General features: G+C 40.2%; 1 protein-coding gene across 3 annotated transcripts in view; it reads left to right on the top strand.

Moving 5' to 3' along the window:
* The first annotated feature begins 804 nt into the window (after positions 1-804).
* The window catches only part of prodhb (proline dehydrogenase (oxidase) 1b), a 30,806-nt gene continuing 17,818 nt past the window's right edge, over positions 805-13,792 (top strand). The window contains exons 1-11 of one of the 3 annotated variants that reach the window (XM_039804470.1): positions 805-1,331; positions 2,402-2,610; positions 5,233-5,267; positions 5,356-5,505; positions 5,609-5,673; positions 5,763-5,879; positions 5,986-6,059; positions 7,196-7,277; positions 8,119-8,211; positions 8,592-8,738; positions 11,417-11,592. In XM_039804470.1, the coding sequence (XP_039660404.1) occupies positions 1,002-1,331; positions 2,402-2,610; positions 5,233-5,267; positions 5,356-5,505; positions 5,609-5,673; positions 5,763-5,879; positions 5,986-6,059; positions 7,196-7,277; positions 8,119-8,211; positions 8,592-8,738; positions 11,417-11,592 (1,478 nt within the window). In that variant the 5' untranslated portion in view covers positions 805-1,001. The remainder of the gene's footprint in view (positions 1,332-2,401; positions 2,611-5,232; positions 5,268-5,355; positions 5,506-5,608; positions 5,674-5,762; positions 5,880-5,985; positions 6,060-7,195; positions 7,278-8,118; positions 8,212-8,591; positions 8,739-11,416; positions 11,593-13,792) is intronic. The other 2 variants (XM_039804469.1, XM_039804471.1) reach the window with 2 other exon arrangements.

Below are 13,792 nucleotides of genomic sequence, written 5' to 3'. Positions count from 1 at the left end.
ATATTTAAGTTATGTAATTCATGTAGGCCTGCATGTTCCAGAGGTGAATTGTTGGTCCTACAATTACTTAGATAGCATGAGATTATGTGTCTCAGTTGTCAGTTTTTACTTATGTGACCACCATGTGGGCAAATTATGTGACTGATTTGAATATTGTATCAGCCAATCCAAGTAGTGAGGTATATGTTTCAAGCTTTCTGAAATTATTGTGTCAAAACAATCAGCTGTGTAATTTAGGACCTAAATAACACAAGCCTCATACGTAGCCTATAGACATCCATGGTACGCGTACAATTACCCAAGGTAGCTCTACTTTACAAGAGTATGCCTACTTGTCATACAAAATGCCCCATCTGTAAAATATGTCATTATGTTACTAATACAGCGTATTGACCTTTTACCTGTAGCTCTAACAAAACTTTAGGCCTACTTCTGCACTATACTTATGGGTAGCCTCATGTAAAGTATTCAGTCCAGTCTATATTCTCATTTATGTTATCATAGAAGTTAGGCTATTTAACGATGCCATCTCGTTTGCTTTTGTGATTTAAAATACACTAAAGCCATGGTAGCGATAACACTGCAATTTCCCATCACTATCCATCCATCCAATTATAGGCCTACCTTCAGCCTAAAACTGAGCCATTCTAGGGAAGCTAAGCAACGGGATGCGTGTTTAAAATGTAGACACACAAAAAGTAGGCTTCACCAACAAACAATTGTTTATAACGACGAGTAGACCTACTTATAATTAACCACAACTGCAGTGCAATCTTTGGAAACTGGGAAGAGGAAAAAACGGCGTGCTTTACCTACCCAGGGGGTATGGGTATGATGTACAAACAACTCTTGCGTCACAGGCTTTCCACCAACCAAGTGATGCTAATGTGACTGCTGCTTGGCTTCCTACCTTTCACACTGTAGCGTGTGCAGCTGGCCTCGCACGGGCATATGGTCTGTGTAACCTCACCGCTCTGCTGACATCTTCCTCCTCCACGGTGATGTTTCATGTAAAAACCTTGCCAGCCCTGACACGGGCAGGGGCGGACATTCCCTTTAAGCGGTTACTCTCCAGCCGAAGACTCCGGTCCTCGACCTCTGCGACCCAGACGGAGCCGCAGGGCGACGGTGCTAAACATGACTCGGTCAACATGGAGTTTCCCGGACAGCCGGGGAGAGGAGGAACCACCACCACCGCTGCTAATGAGGTCTCCGTAGACTTTGACCAGGCACAGGGGGCTTACAAGAGCAAAGACTCATTAGAGCTGCTCAGAAGTTTGGTGGTTTTCAAACTTTGCTCCTATGACTTCCTGGTTGATAAGAATAAAGAGGTAACGCTAATGAGGTGCTATCTTAACTTGCAACCCGGCCAATAACGATAAATGTTGTTTAGGTGACGTACTGACGACACTATAGTAAAGGTTAGCGTGTAGTTTACTCCTAGCTATATGCCCTTTGCCATAGGCGGGAAAAAGTAGTCCCCATCAAAACAGGTGTGAGTACAAAAGGCACGAGACGCCAGAAAAATTGCCTTGCTATGCACATTTAAGTTGTTAAACCTGTATTATTTCATATGCAAAGAGGTTAAACTCCTTTGACATAGGCCCACAGATAGCCTATTTGTGAGAGTTTTGGTGATGACAAGCAAACGCTATCTGTATATACTGTAACGTTACGAAAGGTGTTGAAGTTAAAACCAATCTAAGCTATATGTCAAATTTGAACCTATAGACTTATGTCTGCCCCTCATGCTTATAACCCCCAGGCTTAAATAACCCCCACTTCTTAAATTACAACCTGTTCCAAGTATGCAACCTCTCCATGCTCGCTGTAGGCTTGATGACAGATCATTTAATATCCATCTGGTCATGTCAATACACCGTAAACGGATTGGCCACAAGACACACTTTCCCTTCAAACAAGGACATTTCTTTCAGCCCATGTTGTGATGCATGGTGGTATAGTGCGTTGATAGACTTGAAGCACTGCAGGTTTATTCCTTTCACACACACATCTTCATTGGAATCAATGGAAAGCTTGGCTCTGGTTGTAAAAGCAAGTTACACCAAATGTGAAGCAGTAATATAATCTGGCCTAACAATGATTTTCAGTGAACCTGCAATGTTTCATACTTTTCACTGTTTTAATCTTTGATGCAGTAGTTAGCTTGAGGGTAAGACCATCATTTGAATTATTTTGTTTGTGAAAGATCAACATGCTACTTTTTGTAGTCTGTCAGGTAAACATTTTGCCTTCAAAACCCGCCTACAGGCAGTAGGCGGGTCTTTTCTGGGATAGTATGATTCACATAAAATATGATAAATGACATGTAGAATAAATTATAGGCACATTATACAGTATACCTGCTGTTATGTACCATGTCCTCTCCCTTCCTGCTCAGATAATGGATCTAGGTAAGAAGATACTGGGCCAGAGAGCCTTCGACCAGTTCATGAAGATGACATTTTATGGCCAGTTTGTCGCCGGTGAGGACCACATGGCCATCAGGCCGCTGATCCAGAAGAATCAGGCCTTTGGTGTCGGCTCTGTCCTGGACTACAGCGTGGAGGAAGACATTAGCCAGGAGGAGGCAGAGCAGAAAGAGATGGAGTATGAAAGTTGCAGTATTAACACACATTTCAGTAGATATTGCATACAAAATAGGATTTTGAGTGTTTTTTGAGGTTATATTGTCAGTGTTTCAAGTGTGTTTGTCAACACCTGGTTACAGGAATCATTGGTGTACAAACATACAGTCAGTTATGGATCAATATTGGTTATAGAACTGCACAGATCTTGTCCTGTTTTAATTCTCTAAAGTAAACTGACTCTAATCTACACAGAGTACGTTACCTCACAGAGTATTTTCTACTTATTTGATGTCAAAAATAAGTGTATTTTAGTATGCCTCACAACCAGGAAGTAAACACACTTTACAGCATGATTTGCTGGCTCAGACATGGCCCCTCTTTCTGGATTGGCTGGCTGGAGAGGATTTCTCACTCATTAGGAATTCTGTCACATGGGTAGCACAAGGCAGTGGCAATTTGATCTGTGAGCTAACTTGGATGACATTACAGACCTTATGCAAGCAATCTCTCTGGGCAGAGGCAGCAGCAATGTTACTTAAGTTGTAGCTCTGGGCATTCATGCATTATGAGTAATTAGGACATCTCGTAGTCCAAAATAAAATGTGGACTTTTTGGCCCATTTAGGAATTGCTTCAACGTCAAATCAGTCAATAAAATGAATAATATTTTATGCTTGTTTCTTTGAAGGGAAAAATACAAACACAATTGTCAGATTTACTTAGCATGAACATAATACTAAAAAATGACTGACATTTTTTAAGACTGAGCTTTTTTATCTCACACATCTGTTTTCAAAGGTCAGGCATAGTGAATAGGGCTGTTAGGCAGTATGTTTAAGTATCCAGCGTTTAAGTCTGTTGACGTAGAGTGACAGCCGACTGCAATGTCAGCTTGCGCCAGACAGAATGTCCTTTATTGTTTTGTGTTATCACATTCTGTAAGGCGATAAAGCTTCCAGGCAAGCCCTTTGCTATGACTTTTTCCACCCCTTTATATTTCTCAGTGTATGTTTTTTTTTTTTTTTACATATATATATATATATATATATATATATATATATATATATATATATATATATATATATATCTCTATCTCTCTCATATAACCAGCAATACGATTTTTACATATATTTTCTATTGGGGATGTAAGCTTGAAACCATCAAAAGAAGTATCAAACGTCAGCCTAGAAAGCTTTTGTTTGGTGAACGTACATCTCGAACTATAAAGAAGGAGGACAAGGTACTTTAAGCCAGCTTGATCTCAGACAGCAGGGTTTGACAGGCACTCCAATGATCTGTCAAGATACTGTAGCAACAACAACATTAGTTCATTGCAACAGAAGATGTAAGGAACAGAGGCCTGGCTTAATGTTTAGAGCAATGCCAGGCTTCAGTTGTGTGGGCTATTTGAACTTAAAATACATACCTGATTTTACAGTTAGGATTTTATTAATGCATGGTTTTGAAGGCCAGAATGTTTCTAATGAAGCTGGCTGAAACTAATAAGTTGTGACAGTAATCAAATTGTATTAAAATGTCCCCTTTCACCATATACCAATAATCTGTGCTTCTAGCACAATTTGAATTTTTGGCAGTATTACACAGAAAGCATTTGAAACAGAATTTATAAATCTCAACTGGAACCAGTACTGACAACACGGTTACTTACCCCAAATGATCAATGCTACTTAAAACGCTGAGATTGGTGTTATTTTTAGGGGCTGTATGGAACAATTACTTTCATTATAGACACATTTGTCTGTTTTTTAATTTTTTTGTTTTATTTTTTTTTTACAATTAAATGATTATTTAGCCTAAAATATGTCAGAAATCAGTGGAAAATGACCACCACAAGTTCCCAGTGTTCCCAAGTTCTGATCAATGGTCCAAAACCCCAGAAGATTTCATTTAACTATACTACTATTACTACTACTACTACTACTACTACTACTACTACACTCATCTAACTATACAAAACAGAAAAGCAGCAAATTCTCACATTGTGAGAGGCATTTGTCCTTAATAAATGACAAACAATTATTCAATTATCAAAACTGTTGACAATACATTTTTCCTTCAATAGATTAATCGGTTATTTGACTGATGGTTTCTGCACTACTCTTTTTAACATAAAGAACATGTGTGTAAGACAATACAATTTCAGAGTCAAAGTCAGTGTCAAATGCATACATTGTAGTTAAATGCAGATTTCTACAACAGAAGGGCCTGCTCAGTGCCATGTCATGTTATAAGAATATAACTCCCTTCAGTTTCCTGGCTTTGAACCATGTTGACATCCCTGATGTCAAGCATGCTTAGTGTTTAGTCATCCATTTGGTAAAATGAGCTCCCCAGTTCCCTATGATGAATGGGGGGGGGAGGGAATAGGCCAATTGTGGTGTGACGCTACAACTGCCCTATCTGGAGGGTCAGCAGGCTGACAACAGGACAGTTCAGTATATAGAGCGCACTAAACACAATGTCAGCCTCTGGCATGCCAATGCCACAAGGCCAACATGTTCACATAAAGAGCACTCAGTTCCCAAATTGAACAAAAGACATTTGATGTATTTCTGATAAAACTAATATCTGTAATGTTTACTTAACTTTTTCTTTATCCTTTTGTATTTCTTCTAATTTAGTTCCTGTGTATCCGCTGCAGAGAAAGAGAGCATTGGTAAGATGCCGTGTTTTGTTCTCAGTTGTGGACACCGTATATGATGTAATTAGAAGTAATAGACATGCAAATTTGTTTTCTGCCCCAGGCGACGACTACAGAGAGAAAAAATACAAAGCACATAAACAGTTCGGGGGCCGTCGCAAGGGTATAACCGGAGCCCGCACGTATTTGTACGCCGATGAGGCCAAATGTGACCAGCATATGGAGACCTTCATCAGATGTATCAAAGCATCTGGTAAGTAAATTAAACTACCATCATGTTAATACTTTTGTCATTACACCATTTGTCTTTACACAATTTGATTTATTTAAAGACTTGAAGTATGTTGGACCTTTAGGTGGGAGTTCAATGGATGGTTTTTCTGCCATCAAAATGACTGCTCTAGGACGACCTCAGTTTCTGGTAGGCAGTAAGGGGTGATTGAGAGGTCAATGCACTAATTTAGCTGATACTCTTGTGGAAGTGGACTGACATCAAGCTTTTTTTTAAAGCTCCAGTTCTCAGAGGTCCTGGTTAAATGGAGGCGGTTTTTCACCTTCCTGGCATCACAGCAGGGGAAAGATGGCATGGAGGCGTTAGAGCAGAGGCTGGAGCTGACACAACTGCAGGTTGAATGTTTCCTCCTCTTTTCACCTGGTGAATGTATTTCATACACAATATGAGGATATAGCTACACTATGCCTTGCAGTAATTTATATCTTTATGTTCATCTAGGAATTCCTGACCAAACTGGGTGCAAAAGGTGACTTGTATGGCTGGTTTACTGGAAGTAAAGAGAAATCTTTAGGGTAAGCATGAACACATGCAGATTACCGATTTAAACAGTAAATATCCCTGACATATATGTAAAAGAATGTCAGTGTTGTTTTGCATTTTTTTTGCAGTTGTAATCAGTGCTGTCAAACGATTTTAAAATATTTAATCGCGATTAATCACATTAATGTCAGTTAACTCGCAATTAATCGCACATTTTTATCTATTCTAAATGTCCCTTGATTTCTTTTTCTCCCATTATTTTATTTTTCTCATTTTAATGCTCTTATCAACATGGAAAAGTGGATCGGCTTGCTTTGTGCTTTTGTCGCCTGGCTTTGACGAGGGGGCGGAGAATTCTCATCAGCTGTGTGCTTGGCCATCAAGTTGTATTTCAGACTGGACGTGCTGCGATGATAGCTCAGTTCACAACGACAAAACACACAGATCACTTTGGTCTGTTCAATAGAACCATTTGGCAACTTTTTAAAAGTAAACATTCCATTCAGAATCTTATTGGCATCCATTTCGGCGTCTCGCACTCGCCATCCACGCAAAACGTAACGTTAGCCTACTACTCTTTGGCCGGGTCGTAAGCCCAAACAAGTGTGTGCTGCGTGCCTGTTGTTTCGTTTCCGGTCTAGCTAGATCCGGTAGTTGGTAGTTTTTCTAACGTTACTAATTGTTGCAACATCATGTGAAAAAAAACTACAAAGTTTGCTAGGCCAAAAAGAACGTTGATCTCGCAATAAAAAACACTGACGCCGTTAATAACGCGTTTAACTGACAGCACTAGTTGTAATACTTCCCAAACTCTTTAATTGTATTTACTCACAACATTAAATCGCAAAACAATCACCACTATTTCACCAACATGCAAAATACATATATTCAAATCACTTTACAGTTACATGCACAGTATTTTACAATATATTTGTCTGGCTATTTCTTGTTCCACAAATTATTTGTTTGACATTAATAAGTGAATATACAATGACAATACAGATGGAATAAGAAGTCTCACCACTTTGTGAAAAAAGTGATCTTTAAGGACATGCTCAGTTTCAGTGATGAAAATAATGCAAGAAATGACCAAGATACTGGTAATATTTTACACTCACTCATACACTGTTGCCATAACACTGTACCTTACTATCTTCTGACCTGACAGAACCATTGACATGCTCGACTGGAACAGCCTAATAGACGACAGAACAAAGATATCGGACCTGCTGGTTGTCCCAAATGTAGAGGTCAGTAGAGTAACATTGAAAGAGCAATGTACTGTCAATAAATGGAGTTAAAATAATATCCCAGAATGTTTCAATATAATTCAAGACCCAAACTCACTGGACACCATAATTGAGGGACTTCTTGCTTTTCCAAATGTAATGTGTATACAGCAGGTAGGAGACTGGGGGTTTTGAAATGTAAACAATTCAGTAAAATGCACAGCCACGGTCTACATCTGTCTTGTATTGGGATTGTACCTAAATGTATTAAAGCGTTAATGTGTTTGTTTCCGTTTATGTGAACAAGCTTGTGACACATTCATGTCAAATACATTTCAGAAAAATCTGGCAGTAACTGAAGTAAAAGGTTGATGTTATTTAAATGTTTTTTTACTAATTTATACCTCGCTGTCGATGTTTTGTCCGTACAGTTTAGTTTTTCAGGTTTTTTGTAATTCATTTGTTTATTTGCGCTCCTTTTGCCTTAACCACAACTTAAACCTATTTAGGTCAGTGGCAGCTCTAGAAACACCACAGCTATTTATTACTTTTATCAGCCCCCAAATTTGCCATTTTAGATGGTTACACCCAATTTGGAGTACATTTAAAGTAAACAGTCTCTTTTTCTAAACTGGGATAACGGAGATTTCAAGTGTGAATCACTTGGCTCTGAGTTAAGGAAAGGCATGGTTTAATTGCATGTTTACAACATCTGGGCATGTTTCCCTCGACATATCAGTTGAGCTTGGAATAAAGACAGCTGAAGGATGGATTAAGAAAGAAGCCCTAATAGGGGTCATGCTGTGTGATATTTGGTTCATTAGCATCTCCTGGTGCACACTCTCCTGGGTTGTTTGTCCAGCTAGGTGATCTGGAGCCTCTGCTGGAGAAGTTCACTACGGAGGAGGAGAAACAAATGAAGAGGATGTTACAGCGCATGGACATCTTAGTCAAGGTAAACTCACACTGTATGCAAATATACACACACTTCGTAGTAATTTGTTGTTAACATGCAAGGAGCAAGCACTTGTAGTTTAACCAAATGTGTAGTAACATTGTGGCATCTTTATTGGTTAAACCGTATTGCACAACAGTGCCATTTTTAATATGACTAAGGCCACTGCAGTACTGCTGACCATTGTAAGCATACAATGAAGGCAATAACAAATCTAGGGTATTGTATTGAAAGTCACAATGTATGTTTTAGACAGAAACAGTAATGAGATTCATTTAATGATTCATTAATGCAACTATTTTGATCACATTAGAGGATAATACACACTGTTAAGGTGATATTATACTAAATAAATTACATCATTTTTTTTTTTATTCCAGCATGCAATTGAGAATGGTGTTCGCTTGATGGTGGATGCAGAGCAAACCTACTTCCAGCCGGCTATCAGCAGACTGACGTTAGAGATGCAGAGGATCTACAACAAAGAAAAGCCTGTCATCTTCAACACCTACCAGTGTTATCTCAAGGTTAAAATCCACAATTTGGCGAAAAAGACCAGAGATTGGAATGTGTAAACAATTTGCACACAACCGTTCTAATTCTAATGATAGAAGAACATGCTATGACAAATCTTGTAACTCCAAATGTCAACTTGTAAAGAGATTACTGAATCAGCTGGGTTGAGGATGAAACCGTGACATGGCCAAGAAGAGGATAATGTTGGAGGGAATTTGGGGGCTTTATTTTGATTTTCTTTAAATACACCATTTCAAATAAAAAGCTGTTTTAAAGGGGTGATAGAATGATTATATAGGGTATTTCACACTGTTCCTTATGGTCTCCTAATGGGGTATGTAACATTAGTTGGGCTGAAAATGCCCTGGTTGATATTTTATTGGCCCTTATGCATCCCTGTGTTTTGGCCCTATTTGTAACAAGAGCTTTTCTTCCAAATATGGTATGGTCATGAATATTTAGATGAGCTGCGTGCTGCTTAGTTGAGCCTTATCCCCGTACACACACGTAGAGACGCGCGCTGATTGGTTGAGCGAATCGCCATACACACGCATTAGAGGTCGCGTGCTGATTGGTTGAGCGAATCCCCAATACACACACATTAGAAACGCGACAGAATCTCATATTCCAGACACTGCAAGGTTTCCTTACCAAATTCACTTCTGAGACTTTTTTATGTGAGAAATAAACTATATAAAGCTCAAATATGGGCCGTCCGGCCTGCCTTCCTCCACAGACCCCGGCCTGCTGTGAGCTCGATTGAGCTCCGACAGCCCACAGCACCTCATACCCGCGCAAAGTCACCGTTTGGGCAAATGGACTACTACCAAACGCCGCTGCTCTGACAGAGCTCCAGGGCCTGCATCTCCTCTCTTCCTGCTAGCTAAATGGCCCGTGTGTGAGAGCGCGGTCAGCGAGCTTGTTACACCAGCAATCTCTTACCACATGTCACACACATGTCACGCCACTTATACAACATCTAACTAAATGTCTTATAAAGCTAACAACGGTGTCCGATTTCAAGTTAATGAATATTTGTGAACTGTAAGGGTTTCGTTAGCTGCGACTGTCCCTTCAATCCTATGTGTACAGATTGCGGCTAGTTAGCTTCAATTTTGGTCGTAATTCGAGTATATTTACAAGTTGAATTTTGTCACGCCACTTATACAACATCTAACTAAATGTTTTATTAAGCTAACAACGGTGTCCGATTTCAAGTTAATGAACTTTTGTGAATTCCAGAGGAATTCTAAGAGGAGGCTAGCTAGCTCTCATTGATAGAGCTCCATCCAGCTGCAGGCTCTATCAATGAGACTCACGGACAAGCGCGTTTATTTCCCAATCGTTTGTATAACTCAACATATTATAATTACACACATTAAAAGAGTAACTGGAACCTGTGGTAAGAGAATGCTGGCGTAACAAGCTCGCTGACCGCGCTTTCACTCACATACACCGGGCATTTAGCTAGCAGGAAGAGGGGAGTTGCAGGCCCTGGAGCTCTGTCAGAGCAGCGGCGTTTCGTAGTCCATTAGCCCAAAACGGTGACTTTGCGCGGGTTTGGAGTGCCGTGGGCTGCCAGTCGTGACGGAGCTCAATCGAGCTCACAGCAGGCCGGGGTCTCTGAAGGAAGGCAGGCCGGGCGGCGAGGCAGCTACACAGGCAGCACCGGCCTCTGAAGTCCGACACACAGTCGGACAAAATTTGCTATTAGACATCAATTTTCGTAAAACGGCCCATATTTGACCTCTACATAGTTGATTTCTCGCATAAGAAAGTATCAGAAGTGAATTTAATGGTAGAATAGCAGATGAACAATGTATACATTTTCTGAGATCTGCACGACCTAGATTCAGAAGGCTAACTGATCTCAGGTCAGTTGTGTAGCCTGTGCATTGCATTACATGTCATTTAGCTGATGCTTTCATCCAAAGCAACTTACAATTGCTATATATGTGTCAGAGGTCGCACGCCTCTGGAGCAACTAGGGGTTAAGTGTCTTGCTCGTATCGCAGTGGGAATCGAACCCAGATCTTCCACACCAAAGGCACGTGTCATAGCCACTGCGCCATCACCACCCCTATGCAAATGTTGGGGCGTGACCGTTCTCTTAATACACCCACGGCTGTGACAAAGGTTCCAGATTTTGAGACGCTTACGCAAGCAACTAGCTTTGTTGACATTCGCCCGTTTTCAGCGGCAGTTTCAAAATATGATATTTTCATAGTAAAGGGGTGTCAATGGGATTTTGAGCTTATATGTATGTCCTATTTACCCACCGAACTGTCGTTATTCAACTATGACAGGGTAAAATCGGTTTTGCATTCTATCACCCCTTTAAGTCACAGTCGCAGTTTCATTCATGTGATTAGCATCCTGCTTCATCTCTGGTTTTGTCTTCCATAGCTTCTTTGATTTTGCTTGCAAGTAGCACTGATGGTGTCTGGTTGGTTATGCTAGGTGGCCTAGGCCATGTCAGGTAGAATAGGTGGACCCATATATGATGTAAGAATAATCTAACTGTATTGCGCTGTAAGTGAACACATCATTTGGCTCTGTAATAGCTGACTAGTTAAGACTACAGTAATTATTATAAAATAATAATTATTGCACATTTTTGTATCTAAACTTTAAGGACTTGATTTGATTTTTGCTATAGAGTGAATCATTCTCTTATTTTGTTCTGCAGGAGGCCTACAACAATGTAACTATGGATGTAGAATTGTCTCGACGTGAGGGTTGGCATTTTGCTTCCAAGCTGGTGCGTGGTGCCTACATGTATCAGGAGCGAGAGAGGGCCAAAGACTTTGGTTATGAGGACCCTATTAACCCTGACTATGAGTCTACCAATATAATGTACCACAGGTAAGAGCCAAGGCTTGTTTCTTTGTTTATTAACTGTTGACAGCTGCCCAAATCTGCATCTGCAAGGTTTGATCTGTTTTAGCCAAGCTTTAATTTCTTCATATTCACACAGAGAAGCGGTCTGCTACTATAGCCTTTTCCCATTAGATAGCAGACAGTTTTGAGTTAGGTGTCTTGCACAAAGACACCACAGGAAAAAAAAAAACTTTTGCTACCCTGATTTTCCCATGTGGTTCACAGATTTAAAATGGCCACCTTCAAGGCACAAATCTGCTGCAATGGACAGCACAAGAATTTCATTTTAAAGGAAGTGGTCCTTCAATTGGAGTTTCTGGGTTTAACATCTTGTGTCAGCAAGCTTCCACCCTGTTGAGTTGTCCTTGTGCAAGTTACAGAACACCATTCAGCTCCAAGGGTACTGTGTAACAATTTTCTGACATTCCTGGATTAAGGCAAGCTCAGAGAACTCACCCTGTGGAGATCAATTTGTTTTGCACAAAAGAGCAAAGGGCACCCTCAAGCACTCGATTGAATTTTGAGGTAAACATCAACATATTAGAGACGCAAAGTTTAGCTGATGGGCTACAGCACAGCATGAGGTGGGATTCAAAATATGCACATGGTGATAAAGAATATGCATATTAACACAGCTACACTAGCAGGGAAGCAAAATGCAGAGGTCCTCCCTAAATGGATTGGTTAAGATTTATGGTAAAATTTTTTGAGTATTTAGGGATCATTTTACTGTTGTGTGAAGATAGTCCTGCACCACACAATAAATCTTACATACGAATGAGAAATATTTGTTTGGATGAGTTATGAAACAGTGTAAGCCACAGCATGCAAACTTTATACTACATATTAGGGCTGAACGATTAATCACGTGTGCAATAATTTCGCGATACATTAAAACGCGATTTCCTAATCGCAAAGGCTTCGTTTTGGTCACGTGACTCGCGAGTGCAAAGCAGTCTGCACTCTGCAGAGAAAGCATCAACTTGGCACGCTAGCGCTATGCTGTACCTTGACCTGTTGTACAATGGCCTCAGGCTCGACAGAAACTTTAGTCCCAAATAGGAACAGTGTGTCACTTGTGGGGGACTATTTTGGTTTAAAAAAAGAAGATGATGCACAGCTTCAGGTATTGTGCAAAACCTGTTTTGCTAACGTTGCTACCTCACAGGGTAACACTAAAAACCTGTATCAGCACAACAAAAAAAAAAAACACAAAGCCACCTACGACAGTTGCATGGCTAAAATGCCAAACACACCAGTTTGTCAAGTAAGCAAAATACCACCCATCACTCACCGAAATGTTTGAAAGCGTGACATTAACTCCATATGAACGTACTTTAAAACGGAACAAGGAAATTACTCAAGCAGTAACGGAGTTTATCGCCAAAGACATGATGCCCCTTAGTATGGTCACCAAGCCTGGGTTCACGCACAGCTACACAGAGCATCTGTTTAGCACCTGATAGGTAGGTAGATGGATTTGATGCGAGTATTAAGTACACTGGATCTGAGCGGGAGTTGCTAATGTGAGAAATTGCTTCCTGTGTGATCAGGATCACTGTGGCTAGTAGTGCCATACTCACTGCACTTTAGTCTGTGTTGTGTGTTGCTGTTACAGACTAGAGATAATTAAGATTAATATTTAGATATTAATGTTCAGACAGTGACTACGTTTACAAGCTGTCAATTTTCGGGTTATGGTCGGGTTAAGGTCACTATTCGGGTTTCTGAAACATTCGGAATAACCCGTTTACATGCGTGAGCAGAGAGAGTTACTCCTGTATACATGGCATTTGTAATCAAATGGCAATATCCCGATGTAAACGGCGACGCACGGTTAGCGTCTGGACGTAGCCTACGGACAACCTTAAGACGCAATAACTTTTCGGTCACCTTCTTATAAATCTCCGTACTTTCTGCCGTCAACAAAAGACATTATATTCATGGTTTTCACCACACTAATAAAGAAAATGGTTTCCTCCTCGCTCCAAAAGTGTGGTGCTGTGCTGCGTCTCGCCATGTTTACCTCTACTTCTTGTTTACTTCCGGTATACTGCGCGAAGGTTTTCTGCATTGACATATATATATATATAACTATATTATTATAGTATATAATTATTATTATAACTATGTTTTCTGGCGCATACAAGAAGTTCCTCTACTCAAAAGACCAAGATTCCTTGCG

Source organism: Perca fluviatilis, chromosome 6 (assembly GCF_010015445.1).
Source record: "Perca fluviatilis chromosome 6, GENO_Pfluv_1.0, whole genome shotgun sequence".
Lineage (NCBI taxonomy): Eukaryota > Metazoa > Chordata > Actinopteri > Perciformes > Percidae > Perca > Perca fluviatilis.
The sequence above is the reverse complement of the archived record's forward strand: the minus strand, read 5'-3'. Positions and strand labels throughout refer to the sequence as shown.